Source organism: Nelumbo nucifera, chromosome 4, assembly GCF_055504915.1.
Source record: "Nelumbo nucifera cultivar China Antique chromosome 4, China Antique-T2T, whole genome shotgun sequence".
Taxonomy (NCBI): Eukaryota; Viridiplantae; Streptophyta; class Magnoliopsida; order Proteales; family Nelumbonaceae; genus Nelumbo; species Nelumbo nucifera.
The window spans coordinates 83559818-83579650 of record NC_142652.1 but is presented as its reverse complement, the minus strand read 5'-3'; the positions used below and the strand labels follow the sequence as shown (position 1 = coordinate 83579650).

At 40.2% G+C, this 19833-nt stretch overlaps 1 protein-coding gene across 1 annotated transcript; it reads left to right on the top strand.

Moving 5' to 3' along the window:
* The first annotated feature begins 13164 nt into the window (after positions 1–13164).
* Positions 13165–14336, top strand: LOC104606111 (protein SRC2). Its single transcript, XM_010271166.3, has one exon. It carries the CDS (start codon positions 13349–13351, stop codon positions 14183–14185), a length of 837 nt encoding a protein of 278 aa, XP_010269468.1. The 5' UTR covers positions 13165–13348; the 3' UTR covers positions 14186–14336.
* The last annotated feature ends 5497 nt before the right edge of the window (positions 14337–19833 follow it).

Sequence of the window (19833 nt, the reverse complement as noted above, 5' to 3'; positions counted from 1 at the left end):
CATTGATTTTTTATAACCAAAACACCCTTTCTTAAACTCCCACCAATGCTCTTTGTTATTTCTTTCTTCCATAGTCTCTCTTCAGTCTTCACAAATTTGTCTTATTGTTGCAACCAGTGTTTTCAACCTACCGTTGACCTGGTTGGTCGAACTGTTCAAATCATCACCTGGTTTGGATTCTAGGTCTAGTTCAGTCAATACCCACCAGACGGTAAAAATTTGGTGATTTAGTCAAGAACCATTCAACCTAACCGGTTCGACCATTGACCCGTTCAACTCGATGACCGAGTCACATGTTGCACACTTAATGCATGCAAACTTTCAGAGGCCATAACTTTGCACTCGGATGTTTGATTGAGGTATTTTTTTAATACTTTGGGTAACTTTTTGAGATCTGTGCATCGCTATTTTTGCAAAAAAAAAAAGAAAACCTTTTTGGCCTTAAATTGTAATTTTTAATATTTTTATAAATAAAAATTTAAATTGAATTAAAAGTATAAATTAAATATAGAAATACATATAATATATCTAAAACATAATTATACATTATTTATTGATAAAATATATATTTATACACACACACATGTAAGAATAGGGGAGACGGAGAGTTCAGAACAACAGGTAGGTGGCGATATGAATTAGTGATTGAGGCAAAGATGCTCAGGTTTGATCCAAAGGTAAGAATGTATTGAAAATTAGAGAAGGTAGTAGGGCAACAACTTTCTTACCAAAGGATGCAACTTTGCGGGTGAAAGGATTTGTCAATGGAGCACTTAACTCCATTAAGGAAGAAGGCTAAAAAAACTCCATCACTTTACCTGAGAAGAACTTTGAAGTGGAACTGGGGAGGAATGGAAAGGGCTAGTATATAACTATAACAAAGCTTTTTGGCACTAACAGAAGACGGAAAGTTTGTGTGCCAAAAGGAAAGAAGCAGATGGGAAGGATGGCCTTTGTTAAGAAATTGTAGAATTTCCTTATAGTAGCAGCGTAAAAGGAGATAGAGGAAGGGGTTGTCCTCGGTGGAGGCAATGAAGAGAATGGTCAAAAGGATTAGGGGGAGTCAAGTAAAACTGATGCGCTTGAGAACAATGAGGAGCAAAATCTACCACCCTTTGGTTTTTCGGTTGTTTACTCAAATGAATAGTGCAAAGTAATGGTCGATGTTGGAGTTGATAAATGGAAGAAACAGATGATTCTAGCGGTAGACAAGGGGGTGAAGGACTGGACGAAAGTACTGGATGCGGTAGCACAAAAGGTTGGAATTGATGTTGATGCAATCTTGATTCCATTCACAAAAAGGAAAGCAGTTCTTGAGTCGGTGAAATGATGGTTTGATCCAGATCCAAAATTGGACTCAAATTTGCATCGAAGATGAACTCAAAGAAGGATGTACTTCGTTGAAGTTGGGGATTCCCTTCAACTTGTGGTGCAAATATGCCCTTGAATACATCGTACAAAGTTTGGAGAAGTTCTATTGGAAGTGAATCAAAGGAACTTGGGTGTAGTTGAGTTGCGAATTGTAGGAATCAAGCATGAAAACCTACCTCAATCGCTTGAGATCTGCTCTGAAGGCATTTGGTACCGAGTGTGGATGGCTTTAAAAATTGAAGCATTATTATGGGGAAGGCAACCTGTGGTTGGAGACGATGCTAAGTTGGTAGGTTGGAGAACACGTGGCCGTAGGGGAGTGTGAGAGAAGACTGACATGCAAGAGAACATAAAATTAGAAAAGAAGTAGTCAGCTGGGGTAAACCAATCGACAAGCTAGCCCCTTAAGGAAATTAATTCAAGATTTTGAACTAAATAGAAACCGAGTGAGCAAACTCTCTTATGCTGATGTGGCAAAGAATTTTTGTGGCCCTAACAATTTAAGTTGAGTTGCTTTGTTTGAATTGGCTGGGTTATGGGCGGTTTAGTTACTGAGCCAACTAATAAAAAAAACCAACCCATGTGACAACTTAAGTGGTCACGTGGACCGGGGCAAGACAAGGGAGATGAGGGAGACAATAGATAAAAAGTATCATCTATCATCGTCTAAAACGAAGGACGGTGAAGGAAAGGGGATGTAGCAACGGGAACCAGTTTGAGAAAACTCCTTGTAGTGGGTTTCTTGCTAGAACTAAGATGAAATCGATGTCAATCATTGTTCTGTCGAGCACCCAAACACTAGATACGCAAGGAAGAGGACTGAAGAAAGGGAGGAAGCAGATGAAGGATAGGTGGACTGTAGCAGGGAAGAAGAAAATATTGATGACAACTCAGTTGACGCTTTTGGTATAGGAAGTGTAGGTGATGGAGGTTTTTGCAATGAGGAGCATGTCGAAACTTTAAATCTTGAAGTGTTCTCCAGTGGTTCAACCTACGTAAAGCACTGATAGAGGAGCGAGTTTGGATAATTTGAGGCAGAACAAGAATACATTGAAAGGGGGTAAACTATAAGGTGGAGGAAAGGATCATTGTATTGACCAAGTGATAGGATTGTTTTTTTACCAATCCAAGGAGATAGATAGAAACCAATCCTCGAAACAAGTTGGATAGTTGAAATCAACAATCCCTATCCACCTTCCACCTTGCGGACAAATCCAGGTAACCAAGTGAGTTCAGTTTTTGCTACAGATGAGTGCTCTGTGTCTTGTATTCCAGATTCCCTTTTCATCCCAGGTTCGATAGCCTAAGGAAGAGAAGCCAACTTAGTAGAATGTTATTCTAAGCAAAAGGAGGTGAAAGACTGGGGGAACTGGTGGAATAAGTGGATAGAAATAGGAAGGTCTGGGAAATCATTAAAGAATAATGAGAGAATTTGAGGAGAATGAGTTACAGAGGAAGGACATAAATGAAACAATAGGGAAAGATTTTGGTGAGAAGGGGATGGGAGGGAAGAGATAGAAAGAATAGTGGAGGAGGCCTTTGGAAGAGAGGAATTAGTGGCAAATTTGTGAGAAAATTAGGGTGTAAATTGAAAAATCTAAATGACTTAAAAGTTTTCCAACAAAAGAAAAAAGAAGTGCAAAACTAAGAAGAGGAATTTGAGTGAAGTAGAGAAGTTGAAAAGAGATGTGGAAGGTGACAAGCAGTTTGAAGTAAATAGAGATAGGAGGAAAGGGGTGAAATAGAGGCCACTTGTACGAGGGAGCCAAGAACAAATGTTAATATGTGAATTCTTAGTTGGGACATGAGGGGTTTGGGAAGTGTGAGAAAAAGAGCAACAATTAGGAGGTATGACCCAAATGTGGTGCTGATCCAAGAATCCAAAAGAATGGATTTCAATAGCAAATGGGCAAAGAGTGTATAGAGAACCATGGTGATTAATTGGGTGGTTGCTCCATCTTAGGGATCCTCTGGTGGGATTGTAACAATGTGGAAGAAGGATGTGCTTGAAGGAATGGAGGAATTAATTGGCAAATATTCAGTGTCTTTGAAATTCAAGCAAGTAGAGAGTGGGTTTAAGTGGGTGTTAGGGAATGTATATAGACCAAATGATTACAGGGAAAGTGGAAATGTGGGAGGAATTAGGTGATGTTAGGGGACTATGGGAAGGGCCTTGGTGTGTCGGTGGGGACTTCCGTGTGGTTAGGTTCATAGAGGAAACCAATAACCCTAATCAGAGAGTGACAATAAGTATGAGGAAATTTAATCTTTTTGTGGATGCTTTTGAGCTTAAAGAAATCCCACTAGCTCACAAGATGTTCACTTGGTCCAACTTAACATCTAAAGAACTTCCTAGGCTCACTTAAAATAATCGGTCCATAGTAGTTTGCAAGGAGAACCAACAGAGAGAGGGACCTGCTCCAATTCACAAGAAACTCCAATTCTTGAGAACAAAGATTAGGGAGTGGAACCTATTGGAGTTTGGGAGATTAGAAGAAAGGAAGAGAATATTGATGGATCAAATTGAGGCTTTGGATTTAAAAGAGGAAAGGGGAGAATTTGAAGTGGGAGATAAGGAAAAAAGATGGGGATTGAAATGACAGTTAGATGATTGCCTGCACAAGGAGGAAGTGAGTTTGAGACAAAAATCTTGATGCAAATGGCTAAAGGAGAGAGATAGAATTACTAGATTCTTTCATACTGTGGTGAATGGTAGGAGAAGAAAGAATTTTATTTCCATATTGGAAATTGAAGGATCAATTTTGACCCAATAGGATGAGATAGTAGGGGCTTTACAGACCACTTTATGTCCATTTTTAGAAGGCCATTAAATGGGAGGGTCCGATTAGAAGGGTTGGATTGGCCAGTGTAGGGGCTGAAAACAAACAAAGATTAGAAATGAGGTCTGAAGTGGTTGATCCCTGAGAAGAAAGATGCGTCTTATCCAAAGGATTTCAGGCCAATTAACTTGGTAAACAGTTTGTATAAAATAATTGAAAAGGTATTGTCCTCTAGGTTAAAGCAAGTCCTGCCCACTATTATTGCACCAAAACAATGAGCTTTTGTGAATGGAAGACAAATAGCTGATCAAATATTAATTACCAATGAAAGTGTGGAGAATTTCAAAAGGGTAAAAAAGGAGTGGTGTGCAAATTCGACCTAGAAAAGGCCTATGACTTGGTTGATTGGTCCTTTTTAAAGGAAGTGATGGTTAACTTTGGGTTCAGGGAAAGATGGTGCAAATGGATAATGTGATGTGTTAGGAACTTCTATTACATTGTGTTGGTAAATGAAGTAGTGGTTGACTTTTTCCCAGCTATTAGAGGAATAAGACAAGGAGATCCAGTCTCTCCCTTCTTGTTTAACTTGATTGTATATGTGTTGGGGAGATTGATTCATAAAGCAAATTTGACATAATTCTTTTTCTATGAAGGTGGAAACTTGAGATGGGTTAGGAACTTGAAATTGGTGATATAACTTTTTGAATAGATGTCCAACCTTAAGGTGAATTTTGAGAAGAATTGTGTAGTGAGAGTGAACATGGAAGAAGGGAAGATTAGGGAGTGCATAGAGCTTTTGGGGTGCGCTGTTCCAAGTTGGCCCTTGAATTATCTAGGTTTAACCCTAGGAGATAACCTCAAGAAAGGAAGTTTTTGGAGTTTGGTGGTGGAAAGATTTGATAAGAGACTTGCCTCTTGGAAAAAAAACTATATTTCTCTTGGTGAGAGGATCACACTAATTACGGCTACCTTAGCCAACTTACCTATCTCTTTTCTATAAGTGTTCAAGATTCCAGCGGAGGTGTCTAATAGATTGTAGAAGATGATGAGAGACTTTCTATGAGAGCCAGGAGAGGAGAAGATGGACCATAGAGTGGGTTGGGAGGTGGTGATTAGGAGTAAGAAGTTAGGAGGATTGGAGCTTGGGAACATCAGAAAAATGAATGTGGCCTTATTAGGGAAATGGTTATGGAGGTTTTCTTTAGTAAAGGAGAAGTTGTGGGCTAAAATAGTGGTTAGAATTCATAGGCTAGAGGACAACGAATGGGATCTTGGAATTCTAGCAAGGATTACAAGTGCTTCACCTTAGAAAGCCATTCATGACTTGTTACCAGTTTTCTCCCCTTTAATCAGGTATGATTTAAACTCAGACAATGCCATAAAATTTTGGGAACAAATTTGGGTGGGGAGTTCCCCATTGAATGATCAATTCCCCTCCTTATATGCTCTCTCTAATTTGAAGAATGAGCCAATCTCCTCCTTTGTTGTCCCATCATCTTCAAACTTTGGGTTTACTTGGAATTTAGGTTTGAGAAGGGTTGTTAGAGATATAGATCTGAACAACACTTTCACTCTCTTGGGTATTCTTGAAAATATTTTCTTGGACCCCACAAAGGAAGACAAAAGAATTTAGACCCTCACCCCTTCGGGTTCTTTCTCTTGTACTTCTTTCTCCAAAGTCTTATCTCAACCATCTAACCCTATAGTCTTGTCCTTCCTTATTAAAGAGATTTGGTGTAAATCAATTCCTCCTTAGGTTGGGAGCTTTTGTTGGAAAGCTTTTTTGGAAATAATCAACACTAGTGATTTATTTCAAAGAAAGAGACCTAAGAATTGTTTGTCCCCTCACCGGTGTAGTCTCTACAAAGCTGATGGGGAGACTGGTTATCACTTATTGGTATCTTTCCAGGTTGCTAAATCAATTTTGGGAATGGGCATTTTCCCGTTTTGAGTGTAGATGGACCCCCCCTTTGAATGTGTTATTTTCTTCTTCTTTCTTTATGTGGCACTTGAAGAAGGGAAAGACTATGTGGAGATGTCTTAGGGGTTAGGGATGCTATATGCTGGTCATTGTGGGAAGAAAGGAACTCGAGAATCTTCTCTGAAAAAGAGAGAGGCATTGAAAACTTGATAGATCTGATTCATATAAGAGTGATTCAGTGGTTGAGGTCTCAGAGTTATTTACAGATTTTATAGCAGATGATCTACTATAAAAGTTGGGAGAGATTGTTATCTGCATACAGGTCAAAATAGGTCTAAATTTGTCTTGGAGTCCTCCCCCTCTTGGTTCAATAAAGCCAAACTTTGATGGTAATAGTAGAGGGAACCTTGGGCAATCTGACATTGGGGGTGTGTTTATGGATTAGAATTGGTATTTTAGTTATGTTCTTAGGCCCAATTGGGGTAGGTAATTCTCTTAGGTTTGAGATCTTGGCGGCCTTGGAAGGTGTTCGAAGGGTAAAGGAAATGAACATTAGGAGGCTTTTAATTGAAGGGAATTCAGAGGTGGTAGTTGGGTGGTTGAAGGAAGGCATGGTTGCGTTATGGAACTATAGCAATAAAAGGAAAAAAATTAAGTGGTTGGTTATGAACATGGAATTAAACTATAGTTGGGTGAAGAGATCTACTAACTCGTTTTGGGTGAGCTAAGCAAGGGGTGGTTAGGGAATCTACATTTTGTCCTCAATAATAATTCTAGTTATATCACTTTGGAGGTCCTTACCTCTGTTGGGAGAGTTAAGAAAGTTTATCTCACTGTCTTTGTAATTAATTTTCTGTTTAATTTGTTTTGTCTATTCTCAATTTTAAGTGGGTGTATTTTTGGGTTTGTGGGTCTATTAGGCTTAATTTCATTGGTCTAGGTGTTTGAACATGTGAAGAATGAGTCTTACATCAACCATCACCTTTTTCAGGTTTTAGGTTGGGAAAGATGATGTGGCAATTTAATCTTGTGTGTCGAAATAACATCTTCCAAGTTTAATGGTCAAACATGTGAATTAGGATGTAAAATTTGATGTGCTAGGTTTTTTGGGTCAATGTTTTAGCCAATGGTTTATTAATTAATGAGAAGGCTTGAAATGGAATCTCACTTTCTTAATTGTCTATTGGAAGAGTTTGGTCATGAAATTATATGTGCTAGGGTTTTTTGGGTTTCCAAACATAGTGGTGAGATTTGATTGGTCAAATGGAGCTGGGATGGTAGATGATAAGCTCTAATCAATGAGATTTGCTGAAATAGGATCTAGGCTTGATGGTATATCAAACAAGAGAATTTTGGGTTGAAATTTGGTGGGTAGGCATGGATGGACCAAGGTAATGAGTCAAGTGAATGGTTCTGAACTAAGAAAGAAATGGTGAATCTATGTTTTCTAATTCTAGTTGTGTAAGGCCATCAGAATGAAATTTTGGCGCTTTTAAGGTTAATCGTTGTAGACTTATAGTGGGATTTGCTAGTTGATTGTAGGGGTGGCCACGAGCTGAGCTCGAGCCTAGTGAAGCTCGACTTGTGAGCCTAACCAAGCCTAGTATAATAAATAAATAATTTTTTATTTTATACATACATACATATACATATACATATAAATATTTATATATGATAAATAATTTTTATTATAATAGTATTTATATATGATATTTTTATTGTTTATATATAATAGTAAATAATTTTTATAATTTTCATTTTTGTATGTAAAATAATTTTTTTTATATGTATATTTTTTATTTTATATGTTGAAAAAACCTTGGCTTACAGTTAAGCTCAAGCCGAGCCGAGCTCAAACTTGTAAGCTTTGAACTAAGTCAAACTCGAGCTCGAGCTTAACACAATTTCAGCGAATCGAGCTTAAATAGCCAAGTATTAGGCTCACAACTTGAATCCATCCCTACTTGATTGTATCCTAGTGATCTTGAGGTGATGAATGTATTGGATCAGGGCCGTTAGAAAGGAAGTTGGCATAATGAATGGTGGATGTGTGACTAATTTTTAGTTTACTTAGTTTATAGGCTATATTTGATTGGACATTGATGTTGATATCAAGGTTTTCATTTACCTTGTGGATTGTGTCAAAAGAGGGAATTTTGGCTTTGGAAAGTCTTAATTTGATTTGGTTTTGTTTTATGGTTTTGGGGTCTAAAAGTAGGATATGAAAATGTATGAAGAAGGGACTGAGCAAAAATTGGGTGCTGACATTTACGATTTTTGGTTTTATATTATGTTATAATTTTATTTAAAATATTAAAAAATAGTTTTCACCAAGAACACCACTGTGTATTCTTGTTCTTCAAATCACAAAAATAAAAGGAATGCATAGAATGGAAAAAACAAAAGCATTAAAACAATATACACTAGATTTTTGAAAGAAAAAAGGGGAAAACATAAACAAGATTTACCTTTAAGAATAAGAAAGAGTAACCAAGAGTTGCTAGAGTAGAGAGACAATGAGATAGAGAGAATAATGACAAGGCAACAAGCCAACGACCAACATCCAAAAACATATCGTATGGTACTGTGGTGGAGATGAGAGAAATAGGTTTTAAATCAAAGGAGGTGAATCTTCCATTTAACAATTTAGGTGCTCCTTGTAGATAGATATACACAAAAATCAGGTACTAAGATAGAAAATCTAAGATCAAAGAGAGAGATAGAGTCTTCTCTATGCATTTACTATTAAGGGATGAAAATCGTTGTTCCAAACTTCAAATGTTCCATGCTAGATAGAGATGGGAGGGAAAATAGTTATGAACCTAGGGACTAATTAGGGTTTTATTATGACTTTTAACTCTTGAGTGGTTAAGATAATTCCCCAATTTGGGTCAGTGTCAAGGGGGGGTGGAAGATTCCTAATTCGGGGGGATGTTGTTTATAGGGGAGCGGGGAATAAGGGAAAATAATTTCCCAATTCTAAATGAATATGGGAATAAATGAATAAGTGGAGTGGACTTTAAAAAGGCCTATAACAAAATTTGAATTAAGAGGAAAGTCTTAATAGCTTAAAAGTTTATTAAAGGTTAAAACACACACACACACACATCTCTCTCTCTCTCTCTCTCTCTCTATATATATATATATATATATATATATATATACACACACACACACACACACTAGGCCATAAGAGGAGGAGACGTGGTTGCATGAGAAAAGAGTAAAAAACATCTACACATATGGGGTTTGGGGCAATGGTAATTTGTCCTTTCTCATTTTCACTTTATCTCATTGGGTTTGATTGAACTCGACTGGTTGAACCGCTTGAATCGTCATCCATTCAAGATTCTAGGTCCAGTTTGAGTAAAACCTAGAGGAAGATAAAAATCATTGACTTCATCAAAACCATCCAACGTGGATGATTGGACCGTTGATTCGTTCAACCTAGTGACTGGGTAATGAGTTGCACACTTCGAGAGGCCTTAACTTTGCACTCTGATGTTCAATTGAGGTGATTTTTTATTTTGGGTAACTTTTCGAGATCTATACGTCCCAAGAAGCCAAAAGGTGCCTTGTTCTGTTATTTTTGCCAAAAACCCTTTTTTGGCTTCAAATTACAATTTTTAATATTTTTACAAATAAAAAATTTAAAACCGAACTAAAAAATGTTTAGGGTTGTCAATAGGTTAGGCTTGGTTGAACTTAACTGGTTGAACTGCTTGAACCATCACTTAGTGAAGATTTTGAGTTCAATTTGAGTAACCCGAACAGTTGGATCATTGACCCGTTCAACCCAGTGACTAGGTCACAGGTTGTATGCTAAATGTGTATACGAACTTCAAAATTTTAATATTGTTTTATAAATAAAAAATTTAAAATTGAACTAAAAAATATTTAAGGTTGTCAATAGGTTGGGTGTGGTCCAATTTGTTAAACTGCTTAAACAATCACCCAATCAAGATTTTGGGTCCAGTTTGAGTAAAATCTAGTGGGAGGTAAAAATCATTGACTTGGTCAAAAACTGCCGGACCCAAATGGTTGGAGCGCTGCCCCGTTTGACCTAGTGACCATGTCTCGGGTTGCATACTAAATGTGTATGCAAACTTTGGGAGGCCATAACTTTGCACTCAATGTCTGATTAAGATGATTTTTTTTTTTAAATTTTGGGTAACTATTTTGGCCAAAACCCCTTTTTTCCCTAAAATTGTATTTTTTATTTTTAAAAATAAAAAACTTAAAACTAAATTAACAAATATTTAGGGTTTTCCAATGGATTGGGTTTGGTTGAACCCGACCAGTTGCTCTACTTGAACAATTACTCGGTCAAGATTATGGGTTTGGTTTGAGTAAAACCTGGATGGAGGTAAAAAATCATTGACTTGGTAAAAAAATGTCTGACCCACATGGTTGGATTGTTGACCCATTCGACCCGGTGACCGGGTTATGGGTTGCATACTAAATGTGTATGCGAACTCCAGGAGGCCATAACTTTGCACTCCAATGTTCAATTGAGGTGACCCTTTTTTATTTTGGATAACATTTCTAGATCTATGTGTCCCAAGGAGCCATATGTGCTTTGCACTTCTATTTTCTCAAAAAAAAAAACTTTTTTAGCCTTAAATTGCAATTTTTAATATTGTTTTTACAAATAAAAAATTTTTAATATAAAATAATACATATATTACATGTAGAACATAATTGTACATTATTTATTAAAAAAAGCTTGTTTATACATACCTATACACACACACGCACAAATGTTTGAATTTCCATATGGTTGACATGGCACAACCTAACCCATATGTTTGAATTTTCATACCTATACATAAGAATGGCAATGGGGCGGGGATTATATTCCCTGTCCCCGACCCCGATTTTGAAATTAACCCCCATCCCTGTCCTCGATCCCCGTTGGGAAAAAAATTTGTCCTCCATCCCCGATCCCCGATGGGGATGGGTTCCCCATGGGGACCCTAATCCTTGAAATGTTTTCAGATAAACATATATATTTTTTTAAAATTATATAATAGTATATTTAATATAAATAACATTACATATATAATCAGGGTCAGGGTGGGGCGGGGATCTCAATCCCCATCCCCGCCCCGCCAAAACAATTTCCATCCCCGGTTGCATTGGGTCGGGGAAGTCAGGTCCCCATCGGGGATGGGGAAAATGCCATCCCTGCCTATACATACCATATGTTTGAATTTCCATATGGTTGACGTGGCACGACCTAACCCATTTGACCCTGACAGTCAAACCAATGACTTGTGACCTAGAGGAAAAATGGTTTGACCTTTAGTTTGGTTTTTAAAACATTGGCTTGCACCCCAGTTCCAATAAAGTGAGGCTTGGTGTTTTGGGCCCAAGCCTGAGTTGAGCCTAAAGGCCTAAATTCTTATCTAAGCCCGACCAAAATTGGGTTTGGTAGCTTGACAGCCGATTGACAACTCAAGCTTGAAAAAAAAGTCAGGCTTGGTGTTTTGGGCCTGAGCCTTAGCCCGAGGGCCTAGATTCTTATCCAAGCCCGACCAAGAGTGGGTTGGGTAGGTCGACGACTTGTTGACAACTCAGGCTCAAAAGAAAAAAAAAAAAAAACTTAGGCCATGTGTTTTGGGCTTGAGCCTCTAAGCCCAAATTATTGTCCAAGCCCAACCAAGAGTGGACTGGATAGCCCAAAGACTCGACCTAGCCTGTTGGCAACCCTTAATTAATTTGTTGTTGGGACGAGATTGGTGTAGGCTATCTCAAACCAGACTCAACCTATTGATGACCTTACATATTGGGGCATTGGGCTTTGGAGAGAAAGAGATAAATAAATAATTTGCTAGTAAATAAATTACTATTTAATTTAATAATTTAGTAAATTCAATAAATAAAAAAATGATGGATGATAATTTACTTAATTTATTAAAATAAATAAATGACTAATTTAATTTAGTAAACTAAATAAATAAAAATAATTTATTATTGGAATGGGAGAGGTACATGTTATACCAACTAGACTTATCATGGATTGGGTAGCCCGATAGTTTAGCCCAACCTATTAATAACACTAAATTAATTAATTAAATAATTTGAGATAGCGCTTACCAATCTTGTGTTGATAATACATAAAATTTTATTGATTTATTTACTTATTTTAATAAATTATTTAATTAGTTAATAATTTAGTAACCTAACAAATTATTATTGCTAGAAAAGTAAGACATAGAATCGTGTATATATTTATATAAATTTACTCTTTCATTTGATTGTCTATCTATCTTATTTATTTTACTAAATTTATTTATTTATTAAATTAAATTAATTATTTACAACTATGCTATTATATAAAACAAAAATACAATGACAATTATTTATTTATTGTTTTTTTGTTAAATTAAATAAATTATTATTCCATAATTTTTTATTTATTTTAAATAATTTTTTTTCCAATAAACTTTTAATTAAAAAATTTACCTTTCTTAAATTTTTTGCTATACAATAATTTACTTTGACAAGCCACTTACCGTCATGCAAGGCCCCTCGTAATATATAAACCTATATGAAAACCGAATTTTTGGAAAAAAACCGAAACCAAACTGATCGTTCGGTCCCATGAGCACCCCTAAAATTCGGTTTCCCCTTTGAATCATTCGTGTTATTTGAAGAGACAAAGTCTTACGATGTAGGACCGACCTATCTAAATGCGTTCGAAGTTTCCAAATGTCAACGAGAATCGTAGCCACGGCCACCTCGGAGAATGAAAAAATTTATCAATCTGCCTTAACCGCGGTTGAGTTTGGCCATTCTGTGGTTACGAGTGTTGACGGGAGTTAGCTCACACGCTTTGTACGCGGATTCTACATCAACAAGACAACAACCACTTATAAGACAAATTTGCCCTTGTCTGATTCCAGAATGACATCAATACCTAGAATTTCAAGGGACTCTCTCGAATCTCGACTGGTGGTGGACCCTGGACCGTCCTCCAAGGCTCCAACCATCCAGACCTAACAAGGGCAATTTGGTAGATTCTGTTAAAAACGCGGCTGTTTTGTCTTATCTACAAGGCTAAAACCTAGAAAGTGATGACGCCGGACTTTTTATTCGAGAAGCAACCGTTCGAGTCGGTTTCCCGCGAAAGAAGCTTCAATGTGCCTTCTCTAAAACCGCATCTATATACATCTACCCTCACCGGACTTCTCTTTTTCGTTCCGAAACTATTCTTTCCTCTATCTCTCCGATCCGTTTCGCCGTCGATAATTCTCTGAAGTCTGATCCAAACATGGAATACCGGACCTTGGATATCACCGTCATCTCTGCAAAAGATCTCAAGGACGTCAATCTTTTCTCCAAAATGGACGTTTATGCCGTCGTTTCCCTCTCCGGTGACTCGCGGTCAAAGCATAAAACCCCCATCGATAAAGACGGTGGTACGAGCCCCTCTTGGAATTTCCCCATGAAATTCACTGTCGATGAAGCGGCAGCAAAGCAGAACCGTCTGATGCTCGTCTTTGAACTCCGATGCGATCGAAGCCTCGGCGATAAAGATATCGGACAAGTCCATGTACCCGTCAAGGAGCTCCTCGATAACACCGGAGACGGGAAGTCCGCCCAATTTGTTAGCTATCAGGTTAGGAAACCGTCTGGAAAACCCAAAGGCACGTTGAATTTCTCGTATAAATTCGGCGAGAAGGTCACCGCACCCGTGACGGCTCTCAAGGCAGAAGAACCCGTTACGGCGTACCCGGCTGGGACAAGTGCGCCTTATCCACCTCCGGGGCCGAGTGGGGGGTATGCGCCTCACGGCGTTGCAAGTTATCCTCCACCACCGGCGGGGCCGTATCCACCACCGGGAGGATATCCGCCGCCTGTGCCTGGGTATGGGTATCCGCCACCTGGGGGGTATCCACCGCCTGCGCCTGGGTACGGCTATCCACCGGCCCCGGGGTACGGGTATCCGCCAGTACAACAGCCACCGAAGAAGAAGAATAAATTTGGGATGGGATTGGGAGCGGGGTTGCTTGGAGGAGCACTTGGTGGGCTCTTGATCGGAGATATGGTCTCTGATGCGGCTTCTTACGATGCTGGGTATGACGATGCTGGTGGTTTTGATTTTTGATATTGTTTTTCTTCTCTGGTCTTAGGCTCTGTTTCTTGAGTATGTAATTTCTTCTTTCTTCGTTGAGCTTGTTAATTAGAAAAACCTCGCTTTGGTACACTGTAATTACAATGTTCATTGATGACTTCTATTTAACCTTTGCCTGCGTAAACAGTTGCGACGACTTTGGACCCTTTGAGGTCGTCAAAGTAAAAAACAAAGAAAAATGGCTGGAATGCTGCATTATTACCCTCCTATTAAATGTCAATTTGAACAGTTTGGATGGGCATGGGCTGATGTTTTCTCAAACAGTTCAGAATTCAGATGGGGCTTTTCTGTTCGAAGCACCCCGACTTGGGGATATATATTAATTTCGGCAATTGACAGTAGCTTATGAGTTCTGACATTGATGAGGCATAAGGTCGAACAGAAAGGAATCAACTTAGAGGTTGCTTTGCTCATGCACTTGATTCATTCATTTAAATTCTTGAAGAGGTCTTCTTAACATGTGATATTGGTAGATTGACAAAACAGAAGGGCCCTTGATGTTTGTCCTATAAATACTCTTCTGGGTTCCAGTGTTCACTGACACTTTTTTTTTTTTTTTTTCTTCCACATTTTCCGTGGAGCCTGACTTGCTTGAACCGAGAACTTGTCAAAAGTTTTATCACTTACTAATTGCTATTTGCTAATGACCCAGTAGCTGGTTCTGTCCTCAGCCACATTGCCGTTGACACTCCCTAATAAGTTTTATATTTTGGGGGGAATTCATGAACTTCACAAATGCTACATCGAAGTCTTAGTTTGGGAAGAGTGGAATAGCAAAATATTTCTGACCTTGCATTTTTACTCACTCCGAAGGAGTCTACAGGAGTAAAAATACAAATGTGGAACGAGTACAAAATATAAATATCTACAATATAAATACATAAAAATAATACAAAAATACAAGGTTTGCGCATCCGGCTCGTCCAATGGCGGGCCTACACGTGCCAGTCGGCGCGGTTCAGGGCAGAACCAATCAGGGCCCAACGCAAAGCTGAATTCTGCGGGCCTCGTGGAACCAACTGCGTGGGGTCACTTGGCAGCCTTAGATGGCTGCCTCCCCGTGTACGAACTCCGTCAAAATCTTGACTGTTTGAGTTCTGCCATGATTAGACCTGTTCATGGGCCGGGCTTTGCTTGGCTCGGGCTTTTGCTCTTTATTAACATAAATTTTTTAAGCCCGAGCCCGGCCCGAAAAAAAGCCCGAAGTTTGGGTCCGAGTTCGAAGCCCGACTTGGGAGTCTGAGCGCCGGTGCCGTCTGAGAGAATGGTGCCTGTTGAGTTTGCCGATTCTAGAGAGTCTAAGAGTGAGAATAGAAACCTAGAAAGTGAGAAAATAGAAGATGACAATAGTGCCGGAGAGAGAGAGAGAGAGAGACGATCTAGATCTGGTGGTGCCAGTTGTCAGTGCGGTGGTGCCTGAGTTTACAGAATGAAAACGGTGCGCCTAGGTTCTGGTGGCACCGACTGGAGAGAGAACTGAGAAGATAGAAGACCTAATTCTAAGAAGAGAGAGAACTGAGAATGAGAAGAGAGAAGATGAAAACGGTGCCAACTAGAGAGAGAGAGAGGGAGAGAGAGAGAGATCACCGCCAAAGAGAGAGATGACTAGTTCTGGTGGAGTTGGCCGTCGGTGACTGAGTTCGCAGGTGCAGTTGGGTTCACCGGTTCTAAGAGTTGAGAGGGAGAAATGAGAGCCGCTTCTAAGAGTGAGAGTGAGAAAGGAGAATGAAAAGAAAAAATTTAAGTATTTAGGGTTAGGGTTAGGTAGTTTAGGAAAAGTCAGGCTCGGGCCAGGCTTTTTTAACAAATCCCGAGCCTAGCCCGTAAAATAGTCGGGCTCAGGCTTTTAGGCCCGAGGTCAAACCCGCGGGCTAAAACACATGCTCAACAAGCCCATTGTTCTCATAATATCTCAGGATGCAAAATACTATATTCCTTTGGCTCAATTTAAAAAGAATACAAATATAAATATGTATAGTATAAATGTATATAAAATAATAGAAAATATATGGTTTTGCACTATATATTTGTATTATACTCCTTTCAAATTGAGCTTTTCTAAGAAATAGATCCTATGCAGATAACGTCTGCTTGCTTATCACAAAAAACCTGCAATTACGTGGATTTGTTCCCACATCTATAGGGCTGTCAATGAATCAGGTTCAGGTAGAATCAGAACCGACCCAATAAGAAATACTAAGAGCCTGGAACTGAACCAGACCCAATAAGGTCAAATATATAATCTGAAGACAAGAATTGGGACAATCTTGTTCCTGTAATCAGAACCGAACCCGATAGGGTCATATATAATCTGAATATAAGAATTGGGACAATCCAGTTCCTGTAAGAATTGAGCTCGGATCTCCCATCCACATCCCTACCTAACTACCCACGTGACACTACAGCTTCGCAAGTTGACTTGGTCATGGCTCTCAAACTGTCAAACATCCGGCATGTAATCGTTTCCTTTATTATTATTAAGTTGGAAAAACTTTGGCTGTCGGGGCCAACAGCCTTTCCTATTGAGATTCTGGGAATGCCACGGTAAATTAATAATTGCTTTTTAATTTATTTTGAGTAAAAACAAAAGAATCGGTATGAATAGATGAACTGCCGTGAATGTGCTGAATCTAGAAGCTTTCTCAATAGGAAAAGCTGTTGGCCCCCAACAATCAAAGATAACTCTTTCTTTAGGCTGTGTATGGTTTGAAGCAAAAGGTAGAAAAATCATACAAGGTTTGTATAGGTTTTTCTTCATTTTCCTACCTTTTCTTTCAAAGAAAACACAACCTTGTTTCTTATTTCCTAAAAAGATATCTTAAGCTATTTAAACTACATTTGTTTGGTTACAAGAAGCTCATCTTAAACTACATGTATGGCCTATGCTGATCTGTCAGAGGTATGGTTTAAAAAAAAAGAAATGAAAAAATATAAAAGTTAAAATAAATTAATAAAATAAATAATAAATTAAAAATCTTAATTAATTTTATTCTATAATGAATTTTGATGTATATAATTGTTTGTATATAAAACAATATCAGTTTGGACAATATCTATCGTATTAATAGGCAAGTGAAACATGGAAAACACTTGTCCATGTAAACATATTTAGCTAGTTAAGTGAAAACGAACGAGAATACTAACATCCTTTAACTGCCCTCTTGTTATGTAGCCCGTTTTGAAAGCAATTTATACTTTTTTTATTTGGTAATAAACAAAGACATTTATACTCTGGCTCCATATTTTGAGTTTCAGTTTATTAGGAGTTCGGATTTCTTGCACATGGCATCCTGCCCAATAGCAGCGTGCCACATCAGCATTGAATCATGTGTATATTTTACACGTTCAAGGATCATAATTAACAGACGTCTTAACCTTTTCTCTTATCTTATTTTTTGACTTATTGGGTGCTTTGGCACGGTTGATGGAGTGATCTCTCCGTTTCCCTGGAATAGTATGAAGGATGTGAAGGGCTGAAATAGTCTGTTACAAAGAAAAAGGGGCAAAGCGACCCAATCGATCCATGAGAGATGGGTTCTTATTCTTTGTTATGATTAATAAAGTATTGTTTCTCCAACAGTACTAATTAAGTTTTACTTTCTTGAAGATAGAAAATTAATCCCACTCAAGCGATGTTAAATTAGTAATAGAGAGGATAAAGAATTTGAAGTGGTTTTTATTTTATCAACACTGATTTTGCGGAAACGTAGAAATGGGAACATGATTTTGTGACAAAAGAATGAAAATTTGGAAAAGAAAATGAAAGATAATAAATAAGAAGAATAATTCATAACAGAAAAACATGATTTAAGGCTGTCACATGTGACGTATACATATGATTTGATGTTATGTTTGGTTTGAAGGAAAAGATAGGGAAAGAAAGGGAAAAGTAGGGAAACCTTCCCTTCTCTATTTTTTCCTTGAAACCAAACACAGGATTAAGGCCTTGACTTGATGCCCTGACTTGAATGTTGATGTGATGACTCTCTTTGTCTTCTCCCTGCTTAGGCGAGGCGAGGCTAATTGTGGTTCTCATACGCTCATTATATGCCTAAGGTCCGGACCTCTTTCATAGTTTGATGAGGGCAGATTTGGCCCTCCAGTGAAATTGCGACACGTGACACCTCGTGACAACTAGGCAAACACCCAGGCAACAACTAACCAAGTTGGTGTCCCCTCGGGCACCAGTCTGGCTGGCCTGGCGTGACCTGCACGCGGCCAACGAGCGGCCCGCGCGACCTGGCACGGCCTGCGCGACCTGGCCGGATCAGCCTGCCACAGGCGCCGACCTGGCAACCTGGCTCGGACACAGGCACCGACCTAGCAACCTGGCTCGGACACAGGCGCCGACCTGACAACCTGGCCCGGACACCGACCCGCCGACAGACATAGGCGCCGGCCTAGCAACCTGGCCCGGATACCGACCCGCCGACTGACACAGGCGCCAACCTGACAACCTGGCCCGGACATAGGCGCCGGCTTGGCAACCTGGCCCGGACACCGACCTGCCGACTGACACAAGCGCCGACCTGACAACCTGGCCCGGACACAGGCGCCGACCTGGCAACCTGGCCCGGACACCGACCCGCCGACAGACACAGGCGCCGGCCTGGCAACCTGGCCCGGACACCGACCCGCCGACTGACACAGGCGCCGACCTGACAACCTGGCCCAGGCGCCGACCTAGCCGCCTGACACAAGCGCCAGCCTAACAACCTCGAGGAGTTCATCACCGTACCCCGGTTCGGACGGGATATGACGTCTTACTGTTTGAAGGCTTTTCACCCACCTAACCCGCGAGGGCACCACTATATAAGGACCTGACCCCCAAAGCCAAAGGGGAGGAAGAAAGGATGGTAACCCCCTCTCTCTAGCTCTCTCATTTCTCTCTAAGCCCTCTGTAATCAGAATGCTAACTTAGGCATCGGAGAGTCCCCGCCGGGAAAATACCCCCGGGTCCTCTGATTCAGTTCTCACAGGTCCCTCAGCTCCCGCTGCCTACAAAGGAGAGAAAATCACCTCACGCGGAGGGTAGTTGGGTTGCGCTGCACCAGGGAGCTCCACCATCCTCTGAGTTGCAGACCGCCTAGGAGCAAGTCAAGTGACGAGTCCACCAGGCAGTTCGCCACCAAGCAGTTCTCCCCCAGGGAGTTGGCCACCAGGCAGTTCGCCACCAGGCAGTTCGCCACCAGACAGTTTGCCACCGGGCAGTCCGCCACCAGGCAGCTCGCCACTAGGCAGTTCGCCACCAGGCAGTTTGCCACCAGGCAGCTCGCCATCAGGCAGTTCGCCATCAAGCAGTTCGCTATCAGGCAGTTCGCCACTAGGGAGTTCACCACCAGGCAGTTCGCCACCAGGCAGTTTGCCACCAGGCAGTTCGCCACCAGGCTGTTCACCCCCAGGCAGTTTGCCACTAGGGAGTTCGCCACCAGGCAGTTCGCCCCCAGGCAATTCGCCACCAGGGAGTTCGCCACCAGGCAGTTCGCCCCCAGGCAATTCGCCACCAGGCAGTTCGCCACCAGGTAGTTCGCCACCAGGCAGTTCGCCCCCAGGCACTTCCAGAAACTCTCACAGCAGGAAAGGCCCCAACAGCCAAAGTCTTTCCCTTGAATGTTGACGTG